Source organism: Amphiprion ocellaris, chromosome 5 (genome assembly GCF_022539595.1).
Source record: "Amphiprion ocellaris isolate individual 3 ecotype Okinawa chromosome 5, ASM2253959v1, whole genome shotgun sequence".
Lineage (NCBI taxonomy): Eukaryota > Metazoa > Chordata > Actinopteri > Pomacentridae > Amphiprion > Amphiprion ocellaris.
This window is the reverse complement of record NC_072770.1, coordinates 24,925,245-24,951,232: the sequence shown is the minus strand read 5'-3', so window position 1 is coordinate 24,951,232 and position 25,988 is coordinate 24,925,245. Positions and strand designations below refer to the sequence as shown.

General features: G+C 39.6%; 2 protein-coding genes and 1 long non-coding RNA gene across 7 annotated transcripts in view; 1 reads left to right on the top strand and 2 right to left on the bottom strand.

The window, feature by feature from the left end:
* Positions 1 to 2,121: 2,121 nt before the first annotated feature.
* On the bottom strand, positions 2,122 to 11,807 carry LOC129348989 (uncharacterized). The gene is made up of 3 exons (XR_008601770.1): positions 11,211 to 11,807; positions 9,928 to 10,073; positions 2,122 to 3,735 (listed from the first exon to the last, which is right to left on the bottom strand). It is a non-coding gene; the product is annotated as an uncharacterized LOC129348989 (long non-coding RNA).
* Positions 11,808 to 12,136: 329 nt separating this feature from the next.
* Positions 12,137 to 16,884, top strand: LOC111587370 (E3 ubiquitin-protein ligase DTX3L-like). The gene is made up of 8 exons (XM_023297298.3): positions 12,137 to 12,174; positions 12,486 to 12,549; positions 13,267 to 13,323; positions 13,978 to 14,191; positions 14,344 to 14,501; positions 14,583 to 15,776; positions 15,884 to 16,101; positions 16,448 to 16,884. The coding sequence occupies exons 2-8, from the start codon at positions 12,502 to 12,504 to the stop codon at positions 16,515 to 16,517; spliced, it is 1,959 nt and encodes a 652-aa protein (XP_023153066.2). The 5' UTR covers positions 12,137 to 12,174; positions 12,486 to 12,501; the 3' UTR covers positions 16,518 to 16,884.
* A 66-nt stretch (positions 16,885 to 16,950) lies between these two features.
* The window catches only part of LOC111587369 (low-density lipoprotein receptor-related protein 1-like), a 99,171-nt gene continuing 90,133 nt past the window's right edge, over positions 16,951 to 25,988 (bottom strand). For 3 of the 5 annotated variants that reach the window (XM_055010878.1, XM_055010881.1, XM_055010880.1), the window contains 24 exons: positions 25,550 to 25,675; positions 25,354 to 25,470; positions 24,544 to 24,650; positions 24,316 to 24,448; positions 24,063 to 24,185; positions 23,838 to 23,960; positions 23,574 to 23,711; positions 23,350 to 23,487; positions 23,152 to 23,271; positions 22,765 to 23,027; positions 22,454 to 22,635; positions 22,229 to 22,335; positions 22,012 to 22,131; positions 21,744 to 21,920; positions 21,486 to 21,626; positions 21,229 to 21,402; positions 20,915 to 21,076; positions 20,562 to 20,745; positions 20,353 to 20,460; positions 20,171 to 20,244; positions 19,965 to 20,058; positions 19,775 to 19,813; positions 18,913 to 19,057; positions 16,951 to 18,828 (listed from right to left, as the gene is read on the bottom strand). In XM_055010878.1, the coding sequence (XP_054866853.1) occupies positions 18,688 to 18,828; positions 18,913 to 19,057; positions 19,775 to 19,813; positions 19,965 to 20,058; positions 20,171 to 20,244; positions 20,353 to 20,460; positions 20,562 to 20,745; positions 20,915 to 21,076; positions 21,229 to 21,402; positions 21,486 to 21,626; positions 21,744 to 21,920; positions 22,012 to 22,131; positions 22,229 to 22,335; positions 22,454 to 22,635; positions 22,765 to 23,027; positions 23,152 to 23,271; positions 23,350 to 23,487; positions 23,574 to 23,711; positions 23,838 to 23,960; positions 24,063 to 24,185; positions 24,316 to 24,448; positions 24,544 to 24,650; positions 25,354 to 25,470; positions 25,550 to 25,675 (3,236 nt within the window). In that variant the 3' untranslated portion in view covers positions 16,951 to 18,687. The remainder of the gene's footprint in view (positions 18,829 to 18,912; positions 19,058 to 19,774; positions 19,814 to 19,964; positions 20,059 to 20,170; positions 20,245 to 20,352; positions 20,461 to 20,561; positions 20,746 to 20,914; positions 21,077 to 21,228; positions 21,403 to 21,485; positions 21,627 to 21,743; positions 21,921 to 22,011; positions 22,132 to 22,228; positions 22,336 to 22,453; positions 22,636 to 22,764; positions 23,028 to 23,151; positions 23,272 to 23,349; positions 23,488 to 23,573; positions 23,712 to 23,837; positions 23,961 to 24,062; positions 24,186 to 24,315; positions 24,449 to 24,543; positions 24,651 to 25,353; positions 25,471 to 25,549; positions 25,676 to 25,988) is intronic. The other 2 variants (XM_055010879.1, XM_055010882.1) reach the window with 1 other exon arrangement.

The following is a 25,988-nucleotide window of genomic DNA, read 5'->3' as shown; positions in this document are numbered from 1 at the left end:
AACGACAAAAAATAGATGATAAATGCGCAAAAAAAAGAAGAATTAGTATCTGAGCGAATAGCTCAGGAGGATAAGAGACAGACTACCAAGTGGAAGGTCGCAGGTTCAAGACCGACCACCGGCAGTTTTCTTTCTTTGTCTTTGTCAGGATTTTGAGAAAATTTAAGAAGTGTCTGGTCTTGAACCAGCGACCTGCAGCTCCATAGGCAAATCCTTAACTCACTGAGCTACAGATCAGATAAAAAGAAATAAATTCGTCCTCCCTTTGACATCGTAGTTCATGAAGTGACCACATGGGCAGGGCCAAGGCGGAGTCTGGGTGGAGTCAGGGCGGAGAGTAGGTGGGGAGGTGGGTGGCGGCCTCCCCCCTCTACTCCCCCACCTCCCCGCACCACCCACCACACCTTCCCCCACCCGACGAGTTCTTCGAGTCTCCACGAGTTCTTCGAGTCTCCACGGGTTTTCCCGAGTTTCTGGAGTTTCTCCCAGGTCAGAGGCAGAACAAGTTGTCATGAAGAGGTGTTGAAGTCGGTCAGGATGGACTGACTTTTTACAGCGACTAGAAGGACGATGACTAGAAGAGCAGGTCTTTAACCACCATCCATAAAATCTATGGAGTCGGCTCCAGAGAAATGAAGGAGGGTCAACTTTTATCAACCTCCATCCAGATGTTCAACTTGATATCTTTGACATTTTTAGCACCACAAACCTTTAGTATCACACTTTATTATTTTATTAGGACTTTAATGGAATCCACCAGCAGATTTAGTTTTTGTTGACAAACTTTATTCTTCTTCTTTATTCTGCAGTATTTAAAACTGTTCCTTCTATTTGACCTCATGTTTATTAGTTTTAGTAGAGAAAGTTATTTTAGTTGTCGATTAGTCTCTTAAAAACCAAATAATAAATTCGATTAGTCAAGAGGTTTAAATTTCTTACTTTGTCATATTTTAAATATGACAAAAAAATATAAAAAATAAAGCGTCTTGAGACAATTTGACCTGTAATTGGCATTATATAAATTGAATTAAAACTGTATGTATCTTGTAATGTTGGACTAATTCAGCCATATATGTTGGAAAACACATTTCTTTGTCCATTAATCTGTTGATTGTTTTCTCCAGTAATTCATTTCTTGTTTTGGTTTATAAAATGTCAAACCCAAATATATTCAGTTCACTGTCATAAAAACCAAAAAGACTTACATTCATGATGCAGGAATCAGGCGGTTTTTCACTTTTTATCTTAGTTTAGTCAGAAAGATAGTTGATAATGTGTGAATTGTTGCAGCTTGTGAGCCGTAAAAGGTTTTAATCTTTGGGGCCAAGTGTCAGAAAACATTTAGAAACCAACATCAACAAAACACTCAACTTTTGCATGACAATGTCTAATTAAAGGACATTTATTTCCACCGTAAATGTTTGATATTCATCCTCTGGAGCTTTCTCTTCACATCGTCTCCCACCTGGACTGATTTGGTCGGGAGCATGTGCAACAAACATTTGAAAAACTGCACTTTAACATCAATGAATGACACTGAAGTTTAATCTCTACATAAATGAGACTGAGTCTGGATGTGCTGCTCTGTCATTAACTCCTAAGTTTAGGGAAAGTTCAAACAAAAGAGGACAGTTCAGATCAGACTTGAGAATGAGCTTATTTTGTACAAACACCTCAGACTCTCTGAGCTTCAGCACCTCTAGCAAGATATTTTAACAACAAGCAACTCAAGAGATCCAGAAATTGGAGAGAGTTAGCTTTAGCTGAGCCAAAGAACATGTGGGATGCTAACCTAGCAAACATTTCAGACTTTTCTCTGTGAATTCTGAGAAATAATTTCCTATTTGACAGCTACACATCTTAACTCAGTCTCATTAAAACAGACTCTAATTCAGTGTCATCCATCCATATTAAAGTGCAGTTACCCAAAGTGTTTGTTGCATGAGCTCCAACAAAACCTGTCCAGATAGAAGGCCACTTTGACAAACAGGAAGTGGACAATTCCAAGCAGATTTATAGAAGGGGGAACTGGACTGTACTAAGTGTGGTGGAGTATAGAGGGGTGTTTTGTGGGTTTTTAAGGCTGATCATGATTATTAGTGAGACACTTGGAGTAGATACTCATTTGCAGTAAATAAAAGTATTTAAAATCTTGGAGTTAAACTTACAAGAACACAAACTCTAACAGAAAACTTTGTTGATACGTTTTTGTTTTGTTTACAGATGTTAACACTTTAACATCCTCACCAAGAATAAGGCAATGAAAAAATTATTTCTTTATATTTCTTATCTCTTTGGGGCACTAATAACAACAATCAATGGTTTTTTTATGAAGTGACCCAGCGATTTTTAAAATATTGACCTCCACCAAACGGTCTAGAAAAATTATTTTACCCTTTTAAATGTTTTTTTTTTTTTTTTTTTTTTTACATTTCAAATGACACATTTGTGTTCAGCAACTCCTTAGGCACCATAATATGTCAAAAGTATTACTTTATCTTTGAAAATCACAGCAAACAGAGGCCTCATGTGAGGAGTGTTTTTGTTCATGCTAACTTCCTGTGAGCAGACAAACTTGCTCTGCATGCTATTTCAAAACACAGTGACATCTACTGGACTTTTTTTGTATAATGTAGGTTAGAGTGGCACCTAATGAGGGGTAGAGATGGCTGAAACAGGTGGACTTAAGTAAAACATATTTTTCAAGAAGATTTAGTGTTGAAAAATGACATTTTCCGACATAGTATACTACGGTGTTTTTTTGCGCCAAAATTCATGATGGTTTTTTTTTTCAAAGAGAACCTTACCATAGTGTTTTTCGCAGCCTCCTTTACATTATTTCATCATATGGCATGTTTTCACAACATGTTGAAAAATGACATTTTTCGACATAGTATACTATGGCGTTTTTTTTGCGCCAAAATTCATGATTTTTTTTTTTTCAAAGAAAGCCTTTCTGGAGTGTTTTTCACAGCCTCCTTTACATTATTTCATCATATGGCATGTTTTTACAACATGTTGAAAAATCGCATTTTTTTTCCGACATAGTATACTATGGCGTGTTTTTGCGCCAAAATTCATGATTTTTTTTTTCAAAGAGAACCTTACCATAGTGTTTTTCACGGCCTCCTTTACATTATTTCATCATATGGCACGTTTTTACAACATGTTGAAAAATCGCATTTTTTTTCCGACAGTATACTATGGCATTTTTTTTGCGCCAAAATTCATGATAATTTTTTTTTTCAAAGAAAACCTTTTTGGAGTGTTTTTCACAACCTGCTTTACATTATTTCATCATATGGCATGTTTTCACAACATGTTGAAAAATGACATTTTTGACATAGTATACTATGGCGTTTTTTTTGCGCCAAAATTCATGATGATTTTTTTTTTCAAAGAAAACCTTTCTGGAGTGTTTTTCACAGCCTCCTTTACATTATTTCATCATATGGCACATTTTACAACGTTGAAAAATCGCATTTTTTTTTTTGACTCAGCTGCATGCCTTCGTCCACCCGGCCTCCGTTGACTCGTCTCGCCTGCCGTCTCTGGAGCTGAAGCTGGATTGGAACAGACCAAAGTACAGTCCAATCACGATGCCAGCTGCCTCTCAAAAGGCTCCTTCATCTGGCAGGTGGCGGCACTTCTTCTGAGGGGAAGCTGAGCTGGCCCGGCAGAACTTTGGAGATGTGTTCCAGTGGTTGGTGGATGTGTAGGGAGATAGAGCGGGACCTTTGAATTGTTCAGAAAGGAAAACAGGGAACCCATTGGTAGTTTTAGTTTAGGGTGCTACTGCGGTGTGTTTTTGGGCTTGAAGAGGTGAACAGGAAGAGTTTTTTTCATATTGATTATCTTTTACTTTTTTCCTGGTTGGAATGCCCATCAATGTCAACATGAAGTTCACTTGTAGTTCTGTTTATTTATTTTTATTTTACTAACACCCATTTGCTTTTAACCCCCTCACATGGTGTGTTGTTGTAAACTTACTCTTTCAAATAAATACTCGTCTAACCCTCTGGAAACCAGCGTTTGGTCTGTTTTTGTGTTACTCCTCACCTACTTCAGACAGCCGGGACAAAACAACGTTTTGTGGACCAAAGGCTATACTATGACGTTTTCAGAGCGACATGCTATACTATGATGTTTTTCGAGCGACATGCTATACTATGATGATTTCAGAGCGACATGCTATACTATTATGTTTTTAGAGCGACATGCTATACAATGACGTTTTTAGAGCGACATGCTATACTATGATGTTTTTAGAGTGACATGCTATACAATGACGTTTTTAGCGCGACATGCTATACTATGATGTTTTTTGGACCAAAGGCTATACTATGATGTTTTTCGAGCGACATGCTATACTATGATGATTTCAGAGCGACATGCTATACTATTATGTTTTTAGAGCGACATGCTATACAATGACGTTTTTAGAGCGACATGCTATACTATGATGTTTTTAGAGCGACATGCTATACAATGACGTTTTTAGCGCGACATGCTATACTATGATGTTTTTTGGACCAAAGGCTATACTATGACGTTTTTTGAGCCACATGCTATACTATGACGTTTTTTGGTGACATGCTATACTCTGACCTTTCTGGAGTGTTTTTCACAGCCTCCTTTACATGATTTGATCATATGGCATGTTTTCACAACATGTTGAAAAATGACACTTTTCGACATAGTATACTATGGCGTTTTTTTGCGCCAAAATTCATGATGATTTTTTTTTTCAAAGAAAACCTTTCTGGAGTGTTTTTCATGGCCTCCTTTACATTATTTCACCATATGGCATGTTTTTACAACATGATGTAGTTTTTTTTTCGACATGCTATACTATGACGTTTTAAGAGCGACATGCTATACTATGAGGTTTTTATAGCGACATGCTATACTATGACGCTTTTAGAGCGACGTGCTATAATATGACGTTTTTTGGGCGACATGCTATACTATGACATTTTTTGGGCGACATGCTATACTATGACGTTTCAAAAGCGACATGCTATACTATGACGTATTTTGGGCGACATGCTATACTATGACGTTTTTAGAGCGACATGCGATACTATGAGGTTCTTAGAGCGACATGCTATACTATGACTTTTTTTGGGCGACATGCTATACTATGACGTTTTTTGGGCGACATGCTATAGTATGACATTTTTAGAGCGACATGCTATACTATGACGTTTTTTGAGCGACATGCTACACTATGACGTTTTTAGAGCGACATGCTATACTATGACGTTTTTAGAGCGACATGCTATACTATGACGTTTTTAGAGCGACATGCTATACTATGACGTTTTTAGAGCGACATGCTATACTACGACGTTTTTTGAGCCACATGCTATACTATGATGTTCTTGGGACGACATGCTATACTATGACGTTTTTTGGACCAAAGGCTATACTATGATGTTTTTAGAGTGACATGCTATACTATGACGTTTTTTGAGCCACATGCTATACTATGAGGTTTTTTGGACCAAAGGCTATACTATGATGTTTTTAGAGTGACATGCTATACTATGACATTTTTTGGACCAAAGGCTATACTATGACGTTTTTAGAGCGACATGCTATACTATGATGTTTTTAGAGCGACATGCTATACGATGACGTTTTTAGAGCGACATGCTATACGATGACTTTTTTGGGCGACATGCTATACTATGACGTTTTTAGAGTGACATGCTATACTATGACGTTTTCAGAGCGACATGCTATACTATGACGTTTTTAGAGTGACATGTTATACTATGACATTTTTAGAGTGACATGCTATACTATGATATTTTGTTGAACCACATGCTATACTATGACGTTTGTTGGACCAAAAGCTATACTATGACGTTTTTAAAGCGACATGCTATACAATGACGTTTTTAGAGCAACATGCTATACTATGACGTTTCTAGAGTGACATGCTATACTATGATGTTTTTAGAGCGACATGCTATACTACGACGTTTTTAGAGCGACATGCTATAGTATGATGTTTTTTTGGACGACATGCTATACTATGACGTTTTGTGGACCAAAGGCTATACAATGACATTTTTAGAGCAACATGCTATACTATGACGTTTCTTGAGCGACATGCTATACTATGACGTTTCAAGAGCAACATGCTATACGATGACGTCTTTTGGACGACATGCTATACGATGACGTTTTTTGGGCGACATGCTATGCTATGACATTTTTAGAGCGACATGTTATACTATGACGTTTTTAGAGCGACATGCTATACTATGACGTTTTAAGAGTGACATGCTATACTATGATGTTCTTTGGACGACATGCTATACAATGACGTTTTTTGGACCAAAGGCTATAGTATGACATTTTCAGAGTGACATGCTATACTATGAGGTTTTTATAGCGACATGCTATACTATGACGCTTTTAGAGCGACATGCTATACTATGACGTTTTTTGGGCGACATGCTATACTATGACATTTTTTGGGCGACATGCTATACTATGACGTTTCAAAAGCGACATGCTATACTATGACGTATTTTGGGCGACATGCTATACTATGACGTTTTTTGGGCGACATGCTATACTATGACGTTTTTCGAGCGACATGCTATACTATGATTTTTTTTGGGCGACATGCTATACTATGACGTTTTTTGGGGGACATGCTATACTATGACGTTTTTAGAGCGACATGCTATACTATGACGTTTTTCGAGCGACATGCTATAGTATGATGTTCTTTGGACGACATGCTATACTATGACGTTTTTTGGACCAAACGCTATAGTATGACGTTTTTTGAGCCACATGCTATACTATGACGTTTTTTTGGGCGACATGCTATACTATGACGTTTTTAGAGCGACATGCTATACTATGACGTTTTTAGAGCGACATGCTATACTATGACGTTTTTAGAGCGACATGCTATACTATGATGTTCTTTCGACGACATGCTATACTATGAGGTTTTTTGGACCAAAGGCTATACTATGATGTTTTTAGAGTGACATGCTATACTATCATGTTTTTTGGACCAAAGGCTATACTATGACGTTTTTAGAGCGACATGCTATACTATGATGTTTTTAGAGCGACATGCTATACTATGACGTTTTTAGAGCGACATGCTATACGATGACGTTTTTTGGGCGATATGCTATACTAAGACGTTTTTAGAGTGACATGCTATACTATGACGCTTTTAGAGCGACATGCTATACTATGACGTTTTTTGGGCGACATGCTATACTATGACGTTTTTAGAGCGACATGCGATACTATGTGGTTCTTAGAGCGACATCCTATACTATGACTTTTTTTGGGTGACATGCTATACTATGACGTTTTTTGGGCGACATGCTATACTATGACGTTTTTAGAGCGACATGCTATACTATGACGTTTTTAGAGCGACATGCTATAGTATGATGTTCTTTGGACGACATGCTATACTATGACGTTTTTTGGACCAAAGGCTATAGTATGACGTTTTTAGAGTGACATGCTATACTATGACATTTTTGAGCGACATGCTATACTATGACGTTTTTTGGGCGACATGCTATACTATGACGTTCTTTAGACGACATGCTATACTATGACGTTTTTTGGACCAAAGGCTATACTATGATGTTTTTAGAGTGACATGCTATACTATGATGTTTTTAGAGCGACATGCTATACGATGACGTTTTTAGAGCGACATGCTATACGATGACGTTTTTTGGGCGACATGCTATACTATGATGTTTTTAGAGCGACATGCTATACTATGACGTTTTTAGAGTGACATGCTATACTATGACGTTTTTAGAGTGACATGCTATACGATGACGTTTTTAGAGTAACATGCTATACTATGATATTTTGTTGAACCACATGCTATACTATGACTTTTGTTGGACCAAAAGCTATACTATGACGTTTTTAAAGCGACATGCTATACAATGACGTTTTTAAAGCGACATGCTATACTATGACGTTTCTAGAGTGACATGCTATAGTATGATGTTTTTTTGGATGACATGCTATGCTGTGACGTTTTGTGGACCAAAGGCTATACAATGACATTTTTAGAGCGACATGCTATACTATGACGTTTCTTGAGCGACATGCTATATTATGACGTTTTTAGAGTGTCATGGTATACTATGATATTTTGTTGAACGACATGTTATACTATGATGTTTGTTGGACTAAAAGCTATACTATGACGTTTTTAGAGCGACATGCTATACTATGACGTTTTTAGAGCGACATGCTATAGTATGATGTTTTTTTGGACGACATGCTTTGCTGTGACGTTTTGTGGACCAAAGGCTATACAATGACATTTTTAGAGCGACATGCTATACAATGACATTTTTTGAGCGACATGCTATACTATGACGTTTCTTGAGCGACATGGTATACTATGACAATTTTAGAGTGACATGCTCTACTATGATGTTTTTTGGGTGACATGCTATACTATGATGTTTTTAGAGCAATATGCTATACTATAATACTTTTAGAGCGACATGCGATACCATGATGTTTTTTGGACGACATGCTAAACTATGACTTTTTTGGGTGACATTTTATACTATGACATTTTTTGAGCGACACACTATACAATGACGTTTGTTGGACCAAAAGCTATACTATGACGTTTTTAAAGCGACATGCTATACTATGACGTTTTTAGAGTGACATGCTGTACTGTGACGTTTTTAGAGCAACATGCTATACTATGACGTTTTTTGGGCGACATGCTATACTATGACGTTTTTAGAGCGACATGCGATACTATGTGGTTCTTAGAGCGACATCCTATACTATGACTTTTTTTGGGTGACATGCTATACTATGACGTTTTTTGGGCGACATGCTATACTATGACGTTTTTAGAGCGACATGCTATACTATGACGTTTTTAGAGCGACATGCTATAGTATGATGTTCTTTGGACGACATGCTATACTATGACGTTTTTTGGACCAAAGGCTATAGTATGACGTTTTTAGAGTGACATGCTATACTATGACATTTTTGAGCGACATGCTATACTATGACGTTTTTTGGGCGACATGCTATACTATGACGTTCTTTAGACGACATGCTATACTATGACGTTTTTTGGACCAAAGGCTATAGTATGATGTTTTTTGGGTGACATGCTATACTATGACGTTTTTAGAGCGACATGCTATACCATGATGTTTGTTGGACGACATGCTATACGATGACTTTTTTTTGGTGACATGCTATACTATGACGTTTTTAGAGCGACATGCTGTACTGTGACGTTTTTAGAGCAACATGCTATACTATGACGTTTTTTGGACCAAAGGCCATACTATGATGTTTTTAGAGCGACATGCTATACTATGACATTTGTTGGGCGACACTCTATACTATAGGCTTTTTAAATTGACATATTACTATGGCGTTTTTTTCCTTTTGTTTTAGAATTTTTTTTCTTCTTTAGCAACATACAAGAATTTGGACAGTTTTAAAAATTACTATACTTTTACTTGTGCGATGAAATATTATTCTATGGCATTTTTTAGACGACATATACTCTGATGTTTTCTTGAAAAACATACTATTTTGACAATATACTGCACTATGACATTTTTTGAACCACATATCATACATGACAATTTTAGGCAACATCCTATCATTTTGCACTTTTTGGACCACAAAATAATCAGTTGGGTTTTTTTGCCGACATGCTATACTATGAACTACAGGCCATACTATGTTATTCTTGAAAAGTACACCATAGTTTGACATTTTCTGAACTACATCCTATACTATGGCATTATACACAGAGTGCTTTGGTTACATGTTGATTTATAATCTAGATTTTTTTCTGTTTAGTTTTTTGACGGGATTACCACAGACCTGACTGTGAACACTGTTGACACCCACCTGAGGGAGACGCTGCCTAAGATCTCAAGGCTGCTTGGTCGTGGTCTTTCTGGTCCTGCTCCAGATCGCCTTCATCGACGTCTTCTTTTGAAGAGGCCCTCAGATGCTGCAATCTCTGACCTTAAGGAGGAATTGCTACTTTCACTCTGTAACGAGACGGCGGTTATTTTAAAGACCCAGCTCCTGTCGGCTTTGAAAGAAAGTTTAATACCCATCAAAACAGAACTACAGACAGTTAAATCTGAGCTGTCGGTCAGTATTTCAAACATCAAGTCCGACCTGGCTGCCCTAAAACACGCTGTGGGTGAAACGGAAACTTCACTCTCCACATCACCGATGACATCATCACACTCCAAAGCAGAGCACCTGTCTGCTGAACTTTTAAAAGTGGACTATAAATGTGAAGAATGTGAGCAGCAGCAGACTGTGAGCAGCGGAACAGATGTGATCAGAAAGAAGTCATTTTCTTTTTTCTTTTCTTTCTGGTTGACTTGATGCTGTCAGATGCAGATGTTGGAGCTGATTCTGATCTTTCAGGATAAAAAGTTGCTTTTCCTTCACAGACTTTTCAGGAAATTATTCTCTCAGGTTTTCTCTGCTATTTATATTTTTATTATCTGTGGTTATTTCATTATTTCTTTTTTGTAAAAATAAAGTTTGAGGCATAAAGACTCATTTAGTTATTTTAATCCTGAAATCTTTGATGTAGCAGAACTAAACTTCCATTTTCCTTCTTGTACTTCTGATACTAGAACTAAACATATCTTCAACACGGATCATCTGCTTTTAATGAATCAGCAGCAACATCACAACAACAAATGAGACAATTTTCAACTATTTAATGAAACTGATGTCATTTAAAACTATCAGAGTCTGTTTTAGTGTCAAATTAAAGCTGATTACTGACAACTAGAACATTAACGTTACTGTTTTAATCACATTTAAGTTTCCTGAACGTTACATTAATGTCAACCAGCCACAGTTTTATGAACTTAATGAACCACATTACAGGAACACAACACACTTCAGCTGTTTACATGAAACTCAACACATTAGCTTGATGCTACGTTAGCTTTAATCAGGCTAAGACTGAGCAGCTAGCTCGGTTAGCATCGCTGACATTAAAGCTAATATTTACTATGCTAACTTTCTTCTCTGGTCAACACACACTGAAACAAACTCCACCAACATCTGGAGTGCATGGCACACATTACATCTGACACTAAAGCTGCATATAAAGTGCATTAAAAGCGGCACCGATACGAAAATAAACATTTACTTACCCAACTATTAGAGTCCTTTCAGTGTCTGCTGGTAGAATCAGCCGAAGGTAGAAAACTGGTCAAAACAAGCCAACGGGCAGGAAAACTGTCTGTGGAAAATGTTCTGCTGCTGCACCGATAAATAAACCAACAGTTATTATACCAGAATTAATCCAAACGAGGAGAGCAGAGTCTCTGCCGGCTCCTCCATAGGACCTGTCAATCATTCCGGACCGGACTGTCATTCAAGTAGTCCCGCCCCCTGGCTTCGCAAAACTGTAACGCTCTATAAAAAAATCAATATTGATTTATTTTAAGATCGGCCACCTGATCTCTCATTTTGACCATGAAAACTAACGAAAATAATGTATGTACAGTCTATGCACCGTACTCTGTTTGGCTCCACACTTCCTGATGACCACTTCCGGTCTCAGAAAATGAAAAAACGGACCTTTTTTTCGTTTCTGTCTCTTACTGATTTTACTTTCTTGTTATTCTAAATATAAAACGAAAATCAAAGCATTTAAAAAAAAATCGTATATCCCTTTTTGATCATGAAAAGGAAAAACGCCTTGTATTTCAATTTTAATTTTTGTATTTTAAAACGAAAATCAAATAACCACTCGTTTTTTGTTTTTCAATACCCGTTTCAGAACGGAAAATCCAATTACCGGATCCGTACACGGACCCCTCTACCCTAATATTCTGTTGTTTTATTGTTTACCCCTTTGTTGAATATCCATGCTGCTGTAACAACTGAATTTCCCTTAATTAATAAAATCAGTCCAAGTCTAAGTCTAAAAAATGACAGTTTCTGTTCGTCTCTGGGACCGAAATCAGGTTTACAGAGAAAACAGACCTCTGATTCTTGTTGATGTGCGTTAAAAAATAAAAAGTAGGAGTGGTTTCCTTCAGTGTCATTATTAGTCTGTTCTGAACTGCAGCACTTTCACTTTCATTTATCAGGAAGAGCAGCCACGCAGAGGTAAGTCATACGTGCTGAATTTAAATTCAAAACAACTACAGATAGTAAAAGCTGGCGACACATTGTTATGGTCAAAGTCGTATTAAAAATATGTCATAAAATAAGTGTCATAGCATGTTAAAGTTTGCTTTAAGCTTCTTGAACCGAGTCGAGCGACAATAATCGCCGTCAGCAGTTAGCACTCGACATTGGTAGCTCTCGTTAGCTAGTTTCTGATGCAGTTTTGATGTAAATACACTAAATAAGGTGGTTGTTTGACTACAGCAGACTGTACTGTCATTTATGTCGCTAATGGTCGGTGTGTTTTAAAGGAAGAAGTCAGTCAAAATGTCAGACAATGTTGACGACCAAGAGGAGCCCATGGAAACTGAGGACGTGAGTAACTTTATAAACCCAAACTGTAAACTAAAGCTGAACACTGGACCAGTGACAAATGTTTAATTAGCTCTGTTGCTAAACAAAACTGTAAAAATGCAGTGTGACTATCTTCAGTATGTGTTCGTTTACATACTGGTTGTTTGTTTACCTTATTGTTGATAGTATTGCTGAGTGTTGATAATTTTGAAAGTAAACGCAAGACCTACTTTTATAGTGAGGCTGTTGATAGATTCGATAGTTTATTTATTTATTATTCCTCCTAATTTTATTTGTTGATTTTTTTTATTCACTTTTTTTTTAAAACATATTTTGGTCCATTTTTATGTTCAGTTCATAACTTCATTTTTTATCGCATCTTGTTCTGTTTCAAAAAAAATATTTTTGACTGCTTTTTCTATTGCTAACTCTATTTTAAGAACAAATAGTTAATTTTATTTATCTAGCTTATTTTATGTCATCATCTGGTGTTTCCTCATTGCACTTGTTTCACAGCATAGCCTTTCCTCAGTTCCTCAATCCCTGCGTTTTAGCCTCCTTTATTTATAACAAGTTGTTTGTTCTGTTTTATTGCATTTTTATGTCAGTTATTTGTGACACACTTTGTGTTGTATTTTGTTTGTATGAAAAGTGCTATATAAAGAAAGTCTGATTGTTTCATTGATATTATTTTCTTTCCCCCCTCCCCCCCGTTTTCTTCCTTTTCGGTTGGTATAGGGCTCTGCTAACGATGGAAATCTGGGTCAACCAGTATCTCATGTTGCATCTGTCCAGGTAAGTTTTTGTGAGTGTGTCTATCTGTACTTGTTCAGTACTTAAACCAGTCTAAAATCCTGGCTGAGTTCCAGCTGGTTTGCATGTTTTCTCTAAATAGTATGTGAAAGTGAAAGTATTTGATTTATGGCACAAGACCAACATTATAAGAACACCATCTCCTCTGGGGACTGAGATATATTATATTATATGATATGATATGATATTATATTATCAACACTGTTTAAAGCTATTCTGTGTTAGTTACAAGGGAAATCTTCCAAGGTTGCAAGGTAACATCATACAAATAACTTTCCATTTATAAATAGTAATGCTTGTATTAATCTGCTTTGTTTGAAGAGCAGCTAACCTGGCAGGATTCATTGTTATTCTAAAATTTATTCTGTTTTTTTCATCATTTTTGACTTCTTTTTCTATGTACTATGATGTATTTTATGACTTGTTTTATGATGCTCCTTTATTTTTAATGTTTGTTGATTTTATATGTAAAGTGTCTTTGAGTGTTGAATTTTAGAAAATCTGTTTTAATGGTAAAAATGTCTGTTTATTTTCTGTTTTGCTTGAAATACATTGAAATTTAGAGACTACTCTGATCACTCAGGATTACACAGTGATATCAGTGTTTTATTGCATCACGTTATTACATGTTTTCAGGGTGGGAAGATTTCGTCACAGGATGAAGATGAAGATAAAGAACTACTCAGCATCTCATTTAAGTGGTCAGAGTTTGATCCACCACAGAAACCAGATAGACATCTTCAGCGACTTCTACAATCTTGGTTCAACAAAAGACAAAAAAAGGCAGATTGCACAGTTGTAAAGACCGTAGGAGATGATTGTGTCGTGATAGAGATTAAACCTGTCCCAGGTACAGTAGAACTGTTCTTTTAATTGTTACCATAAAATCCCACAAAGCCATGAGTTTACCTAACTACATTAATAAACATTAATTTAGGCCTTTTCCTTCATGAACAGGGGTTTTAAATATTTTTGTGCCATATTTTGTGTCTTCCTGTAAAGCTTTGAGTGAGCTTAGGATGCTGCATGGACAAAAACTTACCAGGAAAGGCGACAGTCCAATCACCATCACATCTGTTAGTCTGACACCACCAGAGCTGGATGCAGACATACCAGAGGCTTCAGTGAACTCCTGTCCCTCCGTGTCACAGCCACAAGCTGTATGTAACGTACCAAATCTTAAAACAATTGCAATAAAACTTGATTCTTTTTCTGCTGAATTATTATGTGTTTTTACCCAGGAGCAAGTGGAACAGAGTAGCACAGCTTCTGCAGTAGGAGAAGAGACTTGCAGTTGTCCTGTTCCAGTGTCCCATTTCTGGTATGTGAGCCGCATCTACGAAGAGGAACTTAAACGGATAGAGAAGGAGAATGGAGTTACAATCAAGGCAGATGTGAAAGTAACATTTGAACCAGACAAGAAAGATGGAGACCCACAGAAAGCTCTCAATGAGTTCACAAAAATCGTCCAGGATTGCTTAAATGAATCCACAGGCCCAGTTATTCCTCTCAAGTACGTAGATCCAGATCAGTGGAGTGAGGCACTGAAAGTTGTCCAGAAAAATGAGAACAAGCTTTTACTTACTCTGTCCTCTGACAAAATTTTAGTGTGCGGGCCAAGCAGTAGTCAAAATGATTTCAGTAGGACCTTAAATGCAATGCAGAAAATAAATATGAAAGCTTCTCTTGAAGACTATGAATGGCCATCTGAAGAAACACCACTGATGATTGACATGACCAGTGACGACCCTCTTGTCAAATCGGGACTAACCATAGAGGAGAGCAACTGGAAGCTGCTGACTACCTCTTACGATGAGCAAGTAGAAAAGATCAAGGCTACATTTAATGTTGACTTTAGAGAATCAGGCATCACTAAAGGCAAAGTCGGTGTTAAAGCTTGCTACAAAGGAGCTGGAGGAAACATCTCCATGGAGAGCCATGCTGTCAGAGCTCTTGTTCGTCTGTACCAGAAGACTGCCACATCACCAATGAGCTTCAATCAACTCCATGGTGCCACTGGGATCAGTAGCTCGCTGAAGAACCCGAGCAGTGATTATCAGTCAGAGGGGGCCTCCAGTGCTGCTGTGGTGATTGGAAGACCAGGACTCAGCAAGAAGGACACTGAAGCACCCACAGGAGGTGGAGCAGCAGCAGCAGCAGGAGATGATAAAGATGAAACCTGTCCTATATGTATGGATGTATTTACCAATAAGCAACAACTCAAGTGTAAACATGAATTTTGTAAGGGATGCCTGCAACGAGCTGAGGAAAGCTTGGGCCCCACCTGCCCTGTATGCAAAGATGTTTTTGGTGTGATAGAGGGAGACCAGCCAGATGGAACAATGACATGGACTACATATGCCATGCAGCTGCCTGGATTCACAGACTGTGGCACTATAGTGATCACCTATGATATTCCAAGTGGAATACAGACGGTAAATAATTTATTTGAATGCCTAAATGCCTTTCATTTCAATTGTGTGTTAATTTTTGTATTGTTTTTATATTGATTTCTGTCAAATGTATTGCTTTCCTTTTGCAGGGCAAACATCCCAAACCTGGACAGCACTATGCTGGAATTACCAGAACAGCATATCTTCCAGACAACAAGGAGGGAAAAGAAGTGCTGCAGCTGTTGAAACAAGCATTTGCCCAGAAGCTCATTTTCACTGTTGGGATGTCCAGAACAACTGGGATGGACAACCAGGTGACCTGGAACGACATCCATCACAAAACGTCCACTGCAGGAGGACCACAGAGGTGCTGCAGCCACATTCGCTTTCTTCTGTTTTAGTATGCACTAGTCTGTCACAACATTAAAACCACCAGTCTAATATTATTTACATCTACATCGTGTTCTGGTGCATCCTCCAGATTTTTGGCCTGCAACAATGTTTAGATGGGTGCTATGCATCAAATTTACTTCTACATGAATGCCAGGACCCAAGATGTCCCAGTAAAACATTTATTTATAACAAAATGATCAATGTTATTCACTTCACCTGTCAGTGATTTTAATGTTCTGGCAGATCAGTATATATTCTTTTCAGTGTTTATTCTGTTGAAATATCATAAATGTTAACCCTTGTTCATCCTGTTTCAACAGTTTTGGCTATCCTGACCCCAACTATCTGAGCAGAGTCAGGGAGGAGCTGAAGGCTAAAGGCATCAAGTGAAGAGTTTGATGGAACGTGGAGTTCCATCAAACTCTTCACTTGTCCCCTGATTCTTTTCACCAAGTATACAGACAAGCTATTAAACAGTAATTCAAAATATTTAGCTGTTTTTTCACTGGTAATGTTTAATGAGATCAGTAATGGTTGCTTGAAGTGCACTGGAAAATATTTACAGCTTAAGAGTTTATTATTTAGCAATTTATATTATCGACATATGCGTTTCTTTAATGAAATTTTTTTTTTTTTTTGATTTTTGAGTTTTTCAACATGTATCATTAAAATGAAATTTTCCTGTAATTGCAACCTTATCTCTACCACACAGATGACATGATTTACTGGTGGTTAGCCAAATAAATGATTAAATTAAGCCACGCTGACTCATGACATTATTTTCTCAAGGCTGGTTGTAAACAAAACACAGAATAAAATGGAGTTTGTTTTCTGTACAATTTTTAAAATTTTATTTATAACAATATCTGTTATTTAGTTTGTAAAGTACTCCAGCAAAATTAAACATTATTCTCTTTCCAGAAGAAAGTCTGAGCCTCCATGCATCGTGTACTATAAAAGCTATGTGTCATTTTTCATTTAAAAAAACAAAGACTAATCAAAAACAATTCTGAAAATGCACGTATGATTTTGCAAAAATGTTCTTTAGGTAAAATGATTGTACTTCTCTCTCAATTAAAGATGAAACATATACAACAGCATAAAATAACACTCGCTGACAGGTAAGCAAAATAAAAACTTGTTATTGTAGTTACATTGAAGACTTGTGTTACTTTTCACATGCATTAAGATATGGCTGACACATTTCTGACAGAAGCAGCATTTTGGGACAGAGGCTGAGCGTAAGGGCGTGTCAGAGCGACCAGAATGGTAGCATTAGCAGCAGCAGGGCACAGAGGAGAATAAGAGATTGGAAAGAGCTCAAGAACAACAGAGAAATACTAAGGACCAAATGAACATAATGCACTTAAGACGGAGTCCTTACAAAACTGTGAACATACAGACTTTGATCCTCTAAAGGCAGAAAGATAAATTTACTCACAAAGCCAGATGGACGTTATCTGGTCTTTACAAAAAAAAAAAAAAAAAAAATGCATGGGAGAAGTAAAAGACAAACGCATCTTTTCCTTCCTCACATTTTACCATAATTGCAACCTCCCTTTCCCTCTGGAGGAAGACCCCTGTAACAGCTAAATAGTGCAGACATGACAATACTCCTCAAAGTTTTGTGTCTGCAATGGCCCTCCCAACGGCTATGAAAGCACAGCCAACTGCCCCTCCTTGAAGGCAATCACCCCAACTATCACTTCACATCTGTAACCTTCATCTAATACTTTGCCTGGAATGTTTAACCCACAACCAGCATCCTCATTCTCCAACTCCACAGTCATACACCACCTCTGATCCTCTTCACTTCAGCAACACCCAAGCTCCAGCTGTTATACAATGTGATAAAAACAAACACATCCGCTTTACATCTTACGGTATAAAGCCTACAGTATACCGTAAAAAGTGATATTCTGTGCAAGGAAGACAACACAATCATTTCATGAACATTGTTTTCTGAGAAAAAATCATGTGGAAATACTGTAGTTTTACCATTTTACATGTGCTATACACAAACGGTGCTATCACAAATCTGCCTCACACAATCTTGCAAAGAAAACCCAGCAAGACAACATATGTACCGGTTTAGAAAACTACGAGTTTTGCCTTTCCCGCTCAAAGTCAACACAAACAACAAATAGTTGGCACTGGTGAAATGGAACAATGTTTTTTTCTTTTCTATACAATTCATACAAAAATAAAAAATTAAAATTGCTCCAATGATAGCATCTTTTCTTCTGATTTTCTTGTTTCCATTTCATTTTGCACAGAGGTAGTGGCTATTTAGGTAAAGGGTAAGGGACAAAGTGTAAATTAAAAATCTCTCATAGAAAATGTTATTTGTTTTTGACCAGAGGAATCTCAAAAGAACAAAATATAATACTGCAATCACATACAAAAGTAGTCCTTCATTTTTGTACATTTTATACAGTGTTCACACTTTTTCTCAATTTTCTCTCACACTTTTTATCGATTTTTTTTTTTGTTTAATTTTTCTTTAAAAGGCAAGAAGAGGGGTGTGTTTGGAATAGCATGATCTAGGCTAATGGACAGTCTATGCCAGTGGGTCCACAAGGGGCTCCTCATCTCCACGTGATAGCAACTCCTTCTTCTCATCTGTGCTGGCCAGAGAGTTGCGACTGTTGTGAGCTCCCATGTACAGAGTGGCATATACTGGGTTTGTGAAGTTGGTGGGCTGGAAGGAGGAAAAGGCATCCATTAGATAACGTGTAGGAGGCGACAGTATGGCTGTAGGTATATACATGCTAATCTTGTCTACCTTGTCTGGATCCAGCGTGAAATCTGCGTCTAGCAGCTCCCCGGCATCGTCATCAGGCTCGCCCTCGTAGATCTTGTAAGCAGGGTTTCCGATCTCAACATTCATGGCCCCGTTGGTCATCCTTTGGTGCTGGAAGCCCTTGGCCCTACGCAAAACATCAAAGACACAGTCACACCTTCGACTTCTGATGCAAGACTTGAGTAGCCTGAACAGTGCAAGCAGGAACACAGCCACATTACGAAGGGAGGGAAGAGGCATTGCATGACTCTCACCACCATCCAGGCTTAGCCACAGCACAGGCACCAACACATACCCAGCATTCATGTAGTCCAGGTCAGATCCAGACACAGTGGACCTGAATACAGGACTGTCAGTGCACAGACTATTTCTCCAGACCACAATAAATCCACAATCGATCCTGTGTCTTGGTAAATGCTGGATTTTTTGAGATGCATTTTCCAATCTGAGCTTGGAAGAATGCTGTTGGACTCCATCTCTCACTATAAGAGACACTACCACAGTGCAAACCACAGCACAGTACAATATGGCACAATATGATGGACAACAATATGAGAGATCTACGGCACCGGCTAATACATATACAGATCTATTCAATGCATCTTTTCAATAGATCTGCCTTGAAGCTGCTCCGAAGAGAGAAAACTGAACAGGACAGATACTGTAGGAGCGGGATGGCCCACAGCTCCCATGAATATCAGAGAAAATGGCACAGACATTCACCACAGGACCAAACACTGCACAGCAACCACGACTCATGGTTAAGGGGAAAGAAAGAGACAGCATCAGAATGCAGAACTGAAAGAAGGCATGGAGCAAAAAGTGTAACCCTGGCAACCGTTACCGCAAGCGCCTGGAGCCGGTTTTGCCGGGCCGGCTAGACCTGAGGAGCAGAAGAGATGCCATTACAGAGAGGAGAGTAACAGTGCAAACTGAAGAAAGAAAGAAAAAGAAAGAAGAGGGAGGAAAAAGAGAGTGCAAAAACAAAAAGAGGTCTCATGTTTTGAATGGTACAATGTCAAACTGTCACTCACCCTCTCATCCTTCTCCTGTACCAGAACAAAGCTCCTACACCAAGAAGAAGCAGCAGCAACAGCAGCAGCACTGGGATCACTATAGAGGTTGTGCCTGCATACAGACATACAAACATCAAGAAAGAATTTAAACAACAGACCTCATCTCAGCATTTGAAATTTAAGGAACCTCTGACAGTACTGCCATTGCAGAAGTGTTGACTTACGTCCACCTGAAGCTGAGCTATCATTGCTGCTGGCCGCAGACGCGCAGCGATGTCCTGCCCATCCAGGTGAACATCTACACACACCCAGAGACAGAAAATAGAGATATGCATGTAGCACTCTATGCAGTGATGCATTCGGATTGAATGGCAACAAATGTGGATGAGTACACTCTGCTCCGTACCTGCACTCTGGAAGGCGAGTGATGGGGTTTATAGAGCATTGGCCATTTGCACAGTACTCATTGGTGTCGCATGTGTAGCAGCTGGGCTGGACTCTTCCATTTGTGCAGCTAACAAAATAGAAAAAAAATGTAAGAGAGGAGACTAACTCTGTATTTAAGTTTGTAGGTCCTTGATGTAAAGTAGATTATGTGCCCATGAGTCCTCCTACCGACAGGTGAAGTCCCCTGTAGTTGTAAAACCGTTGCTGGGGATACACTCTCCGTCACGACAGTAGTGACACTTATCAATCTCACATGTGCTGCCAGTGTACTGGGGCAGACAGCGGCACAGCTTGGAACCATCTTCACTCTGCAGACATGTACCTTTGTGTAGGCAGTGGTTCTCACAGCTTCCTGCTCAAACACACAGACACGTGTAAGTGCACAACTTACTAACACACTGTAATCTATTACATATTCTCATTACTGTAATTCTGCCTTCATTTTTAGGCTTTCAACTGGTTAGCAGAAGCATGTCAAGATTTTAACACTTGCGTATCAGATATACAGTGGGAACACTCACTGTACTGGCACCGGTCGCCAAGGAAGTCAGCTGGACAACTGCAGGTCGGCTGGTTTCCTGCACTGACGGTACAATTGCCTCCATTCTTGCAGTAATCCTTACAAGTGTGCAGATTACAGTTTGGCCCTGTAAAGCCTGTCAGGCATCGACAGGTAGGAGAACCTGCAGGAGGACAGACACATTAAGAGACACAGAGGGAAAGGTTAACAGGGACAATGAGAAGAAAGTACATGTGTCATGTTACCAGGCCAATAAAACATAAAGGTGGTCTACACAGCCACATTTCAAGACAAATTGTCATGTTCATGTCTAACCTGTAGGAGAGGGTGTACATGTGCCTCCATTCTTGCAGTAGTCTCTGCACTGATCAATCTCACATCGATCTCCTCCATAATTAGGCTGGCAGCGACACTTGGGTTGTTTGTGGGCGTTTAGGAAACAGCTGCCACCGTTCAAACACTGGACCAAGCAGGGACCACTGGGAGGAGCTGTAGGTGATGAAATCTTTCAGTCATACAGAATAATTGAAATTATTTAAAGTGTGCGTACATGAGCCTGCCTGTTCACTCACAGATAGGAGATAATGTGGGAGTGGGCAGCTCCACACATGTGCCATTGTCCAGCGTGCGCCCATTGGGACAAGTGCAGACTGGTCCACTGGGGCTTAACAGACACAGCCATTCACATTTCTTCCTGTCACAGGGGTTAGTGACTGGCAGAAAGAGAGGGAGCCATTGTTAAAAATGAGTAAAAATAAGTCCCTTCAGTTCCTCACTGTTCTGTGTTTTTTGGCAACGTTGTTGCTGAGAGTTACTTTTTTATGACTCACTTTCAGGTTGTTTGTAGCGGTGGTGCAAGACTATATCTGTGGCATGGTTCATTCCAGTCGTGAGGTTCTCAATGGGGCCTTTGCCAAACTTATTCACTCGGAAGACGTAGTTGTTGATGTAGGTGACACCATAGATGTAGTCCTCAAAGACGTCAATGCTGAAGGGATGATGGAGCTCTGAGTAGAAACAAAGACCCACAAAGGATTACACACGATTCCTGAATAATAAAGACTGACTATTCGTGTGGATGATGATGTGCCACTCAACTGTTTTTAAGGCTGTTTACAGCCACGACTGCATCACTGCCATTCAGTCTCACACTACAAATCAAGGAGAGCTTAGCATCAGCCCAGTACAGTCGCTCATTGAAGTAGTCCACTGCCAGACCTATACAAACAGAGAGTAGTGTTAGGAAATGTTCAAAAAGGAAATCCTTACACTTTGTATTTACTATTGACAAGATGTTTAAAGAGTAGCATTTTACCAGTTGGCCACTGAATGTTTTCTTCCACCAGCGTCTCTCTCATTGTCCCATCCATAGCAGCCGTTTCAATCTTGGGGTGGTTGCCCCAGTCCGCCCAGTACATTTTCCTGATGAAAAGTAAAAGCTTTCTTTATCACTGCTGTTACCACAACTGAATCCCAGTTTGCATTCTTGTAGCTTCTGTTCCTGTTTGACTGGACCACCGATAGCCCAAGACCCACTCACCCTCTCTGGGGATCAACTACAATGGCATAGGGCTCATCAATCATGCCAGAGATCAGGGTTTTGCGATGACGTCCTCCACTTATTTGAGCCACTTCAATGATGTCTCTTCCCGAATCAGTCCAGTACAGATTCCCTGCCACCCAGTCCACAGCGATGCCACGGGGCATCTTCAGATCAGGAATCTGAACATAAAAAACGGTGAAACTGCAGCAAAAATCTCCAGAATTGGACACTCCTGCTTTATATTATGTTAGATCCTCTGCATACAGGCATGTAAAACATCTAATATGAGCAAACTTATTCACACTTACCTCAAGATGGGTGACCCTGGAGTCACTTTGGCGTCGGTTGCGATTACTATTGGGAGAGGAGGAAGAAGGCAAATCATAGGATGAAATGCGCCCCGTGTGCCAGTTTGTCCAGTAAATGCGATTCGTCTTCACGTGCAGGTCCATGGCATCTATGCGCACGTTGGCATCACCCTGGAAGATCTGCTCATAGCGCCAGTTTGGCATGGAAGGGTCCAGGCTGCGGATTTCATTATCATCCGCAATGTAGAGCACTTGTCTCTGAGCTGGAGATGCGTAGGGAAAAGACAAAGTGACCACTGTAGTAGAGACGAGATGCGGAAAAAGGATGTACATACATAGATAAGCATATGCTTGTAAAGTTAACTAAATGTTGTTAGAAGTACTCACTATCAGCCTTGCAGGTGTCATTGATTCTGGTGAAGTACTTGTGGCAGCTGCACTTGTAGGAACCTTTGGTGTTGTTGCAGATGTGGGAGCAAACTGCAAACTGCTGACACTCATTCTTATCTGTGGAGCACATGATACACATCGTTTCAAGCCCCAACACAAAGTGAAAAATCATGCTGTGGGCAGAGAAAACTGTACCTTCACATCTGTTTCGTCCGTAGGACTGGAAGCCGGGTTTACAGGAGCAGAACGAGTCAGTGCCGTTCACCACACAGTGAGCTTCATCTCCATCTCCACACACCGTCCGATTACTGCGACAGTCGTTCAGCACCGTGTCTGCAGGTAGTGGAACAGGGAGGACGTAGTCACACAGATAACTGAAGAATGTACACTGTCATTATGACAAATGTGACACAACCCACCTTTCTTATTGCAGTTGATTTCATCAGAGCCGTAGTCTTCGCAGTCATTGAAGTAGTTACAGCGCAGAACAGAGCTGATGCAACGGCCATTGGAGCACTGGAACTCATCCTTTTGGCATACTGGTGTGGTAGGAGGCGCTGGCGGGAGAAAACAGGGGTCATAGACACATTATTACCTTGATTAGCATGTGAAAAAGTTGCCCCAGTCTCTGTCTTGCAGCTAAAGCAAAAATTAATTCTTGTATCTTTTGTCAGCAAACTCACGGCAGTTGACTTCATCGCTGTTGTCCCCACAGTTGTTCACACCATCGCAGTGTTTTGATACTGGCAGACACACACGATCATTATGACAGCGGAACTGCCTGGTGGGTGGACACTGGAATTTAACTAAAGGAGTACAGGAGACAAGCATTAAGGAACAATAAAGTCAGCAGGGCATCAAATGGTCTTTTGTAATACTGTCAGCACATGAAATGCAGAGATTCTCACCGCACTCCTCTGGGTTCTCATCAGAGTTGTCTCCACAGTCGTCCTCACCATCACACTTCCAGCCTAGCGGTTTACAAAGAGTGTTGTTGCACTGGAACTCATCCACAGGACAGTGTTTGCCCACTAAAGCACAATGGTGAGTTGGAAAGGAAAGAGGAATGAATGACACATAACATCAGCAGTTGTATACTTTCATATTTCAAGCAGTATGCCTGTTTAAAACATCCAGGAAGAACAACTGCAAGCCTCGTACCACCGCTGTCACATTTCTCCTCGTCACTGCCATCCATGCAGTCAGCATCAGCATCACAGCGCCAGCGTATGGGGATGCAATGGTTATTTTTGCACTGGAACTGATCACTGTCACACTTCACATCACAGCCATTCTGAACCAAAAGCACAGAATTCCTTTCATTAGTGCCCACAGTGTATTACATTTCACAGCAGATAGTTAACCGGGAAGGAAATGGTTGAGTGATACCTCGTCTGAACCGTCAGCACAATCGTGGTCTCCGTCGCACTTCCAGCGCCCGGCAATGCAGCGGCCATTTGTGCAGGCAAACTCGCTCTCTGAACACTGACGAGGCTCTAAAGAAAAAAGAGCGAAGTGCTTAAAAGATTGAGAGAGGACAATTAGGGAGGAACAGAGAGTAGAGACAAGGAACAAGGAGAGGCCTAAGGAAAGAAAATATAGAAGAGAAAAGGTGGGAATAGAGCAGACTGAAAAAGAACTAAAGGTGCTCTGATGAGAGCACATGAATAAAACAAAGCTGATAATTCATATCACAGGGTTGACTCAATGGGCTCACAGGTGGGGATGGTGCACTGTGCGTAGTGGAGGAACTAGAGAAGCTAATGGGATTTTAAATAAAAAGAGGGAAAAGGCTCACAGAACAAAAGACAAGCTGGGGGCACACAAAGGACTGGGTAGTTGAGGTTGTGGTTGATCTGAAACTGTGACAACACCTACCTCTGGCTCACAGCAACTGGTCAGTGTGAAATGCAAAATAGACATGAGATGATGTGAGATGTGCAAATGGCCACAGAACTAATTAACTCAAAGGAAATCAAATCTCAACCATACGTGCAGTTGAGTAAATATAACAAACACACAGTGAAAGGTGAGACATTTTTTATCAACAAAACCTGCTGCATTTGAACAATGTGCCTTTAGCAGAGCTCAATGTTCTAAATTGATGTTTTTATACACTCACACAGCTACAGTTGTAGCTGTGTGAGTGTGTGAGCAGGCAGCATCTCTTTCCAAAGACAGAAAATCAGTAGAACCTACCACACTTGTCTTCATCCGAGTTGTCCCCACAGTCATTGTCGTAGTCACACTGCCAGCGTCCAGGTACACAGCGGTTGTTCTTACAGCGAAACTGGTATGGCTCACACGTCCGCTCATCTGTGCATAAACAGGCATTTTCAGCATTTCCCTTTTGATTATCAACTTCCTTTACTTTAATTCTCTTTCTACAACTTACCGCACTCCTCCTTGGGTTCATCTGAAGCGTCTCCACAGTCATCCTCTCCGTCACACTTCCAGCGAGCCGGGATGCAGCGCCCCGAGTCCTTACAGCGGAACTCATCCACACCACAAGTCATTTGAGCTGCAACAGAGAGGATTTAATGGATTAGGCATCTGAACACTACACACGAAAATACGAGCTTATTCACTTGTGTTTCTGTGACAGAATTAATACATCATACTGTTTTTATTGATCTCGTAAAAGTAATTGCTTCAGCTGAAGCAGCCAAGCAACAAACATATAAAAAATGAGGCAAGTGAAAATCTTCAGTCACCTATGTTGCACTATATAGTTGTAAGTTTTCGTTTTGAAGCAATATTCAATAGATTCAGTCATTTAATGCTAAATTTACTGCTTCCCATCAATATAATTGGCCAGATTCTATTAGAGAACA

What these genes read in the sequence shown, in the direction of transcription:
- LOC111587370 (XM_023297298.3), top strand. Translation starts at nt 12,502, where the DNA reads ATGTCAGACAATGTTGACGACCAAGAGGAGCCCATGGAAACTGAGGAC. An exon ending in AGCCCATGGAAACTGAGGAC is followed by an intron (nt 12,550 to 13,266) that starts GTGAGTAACTTT and finishes CGGTTGGTATAG; the next exon opens with GGCTCTGCTAACGATGGAAA. An exon ending in AGAGATTAAACCTGTCCCAG is followed by an intron (nt 14,192 to 14,343) that starts GTACAGTAGAAC and finishes CTTCCTGTAAAG; the next exon opens with CTTTGAGTGAGCTTAGGATG.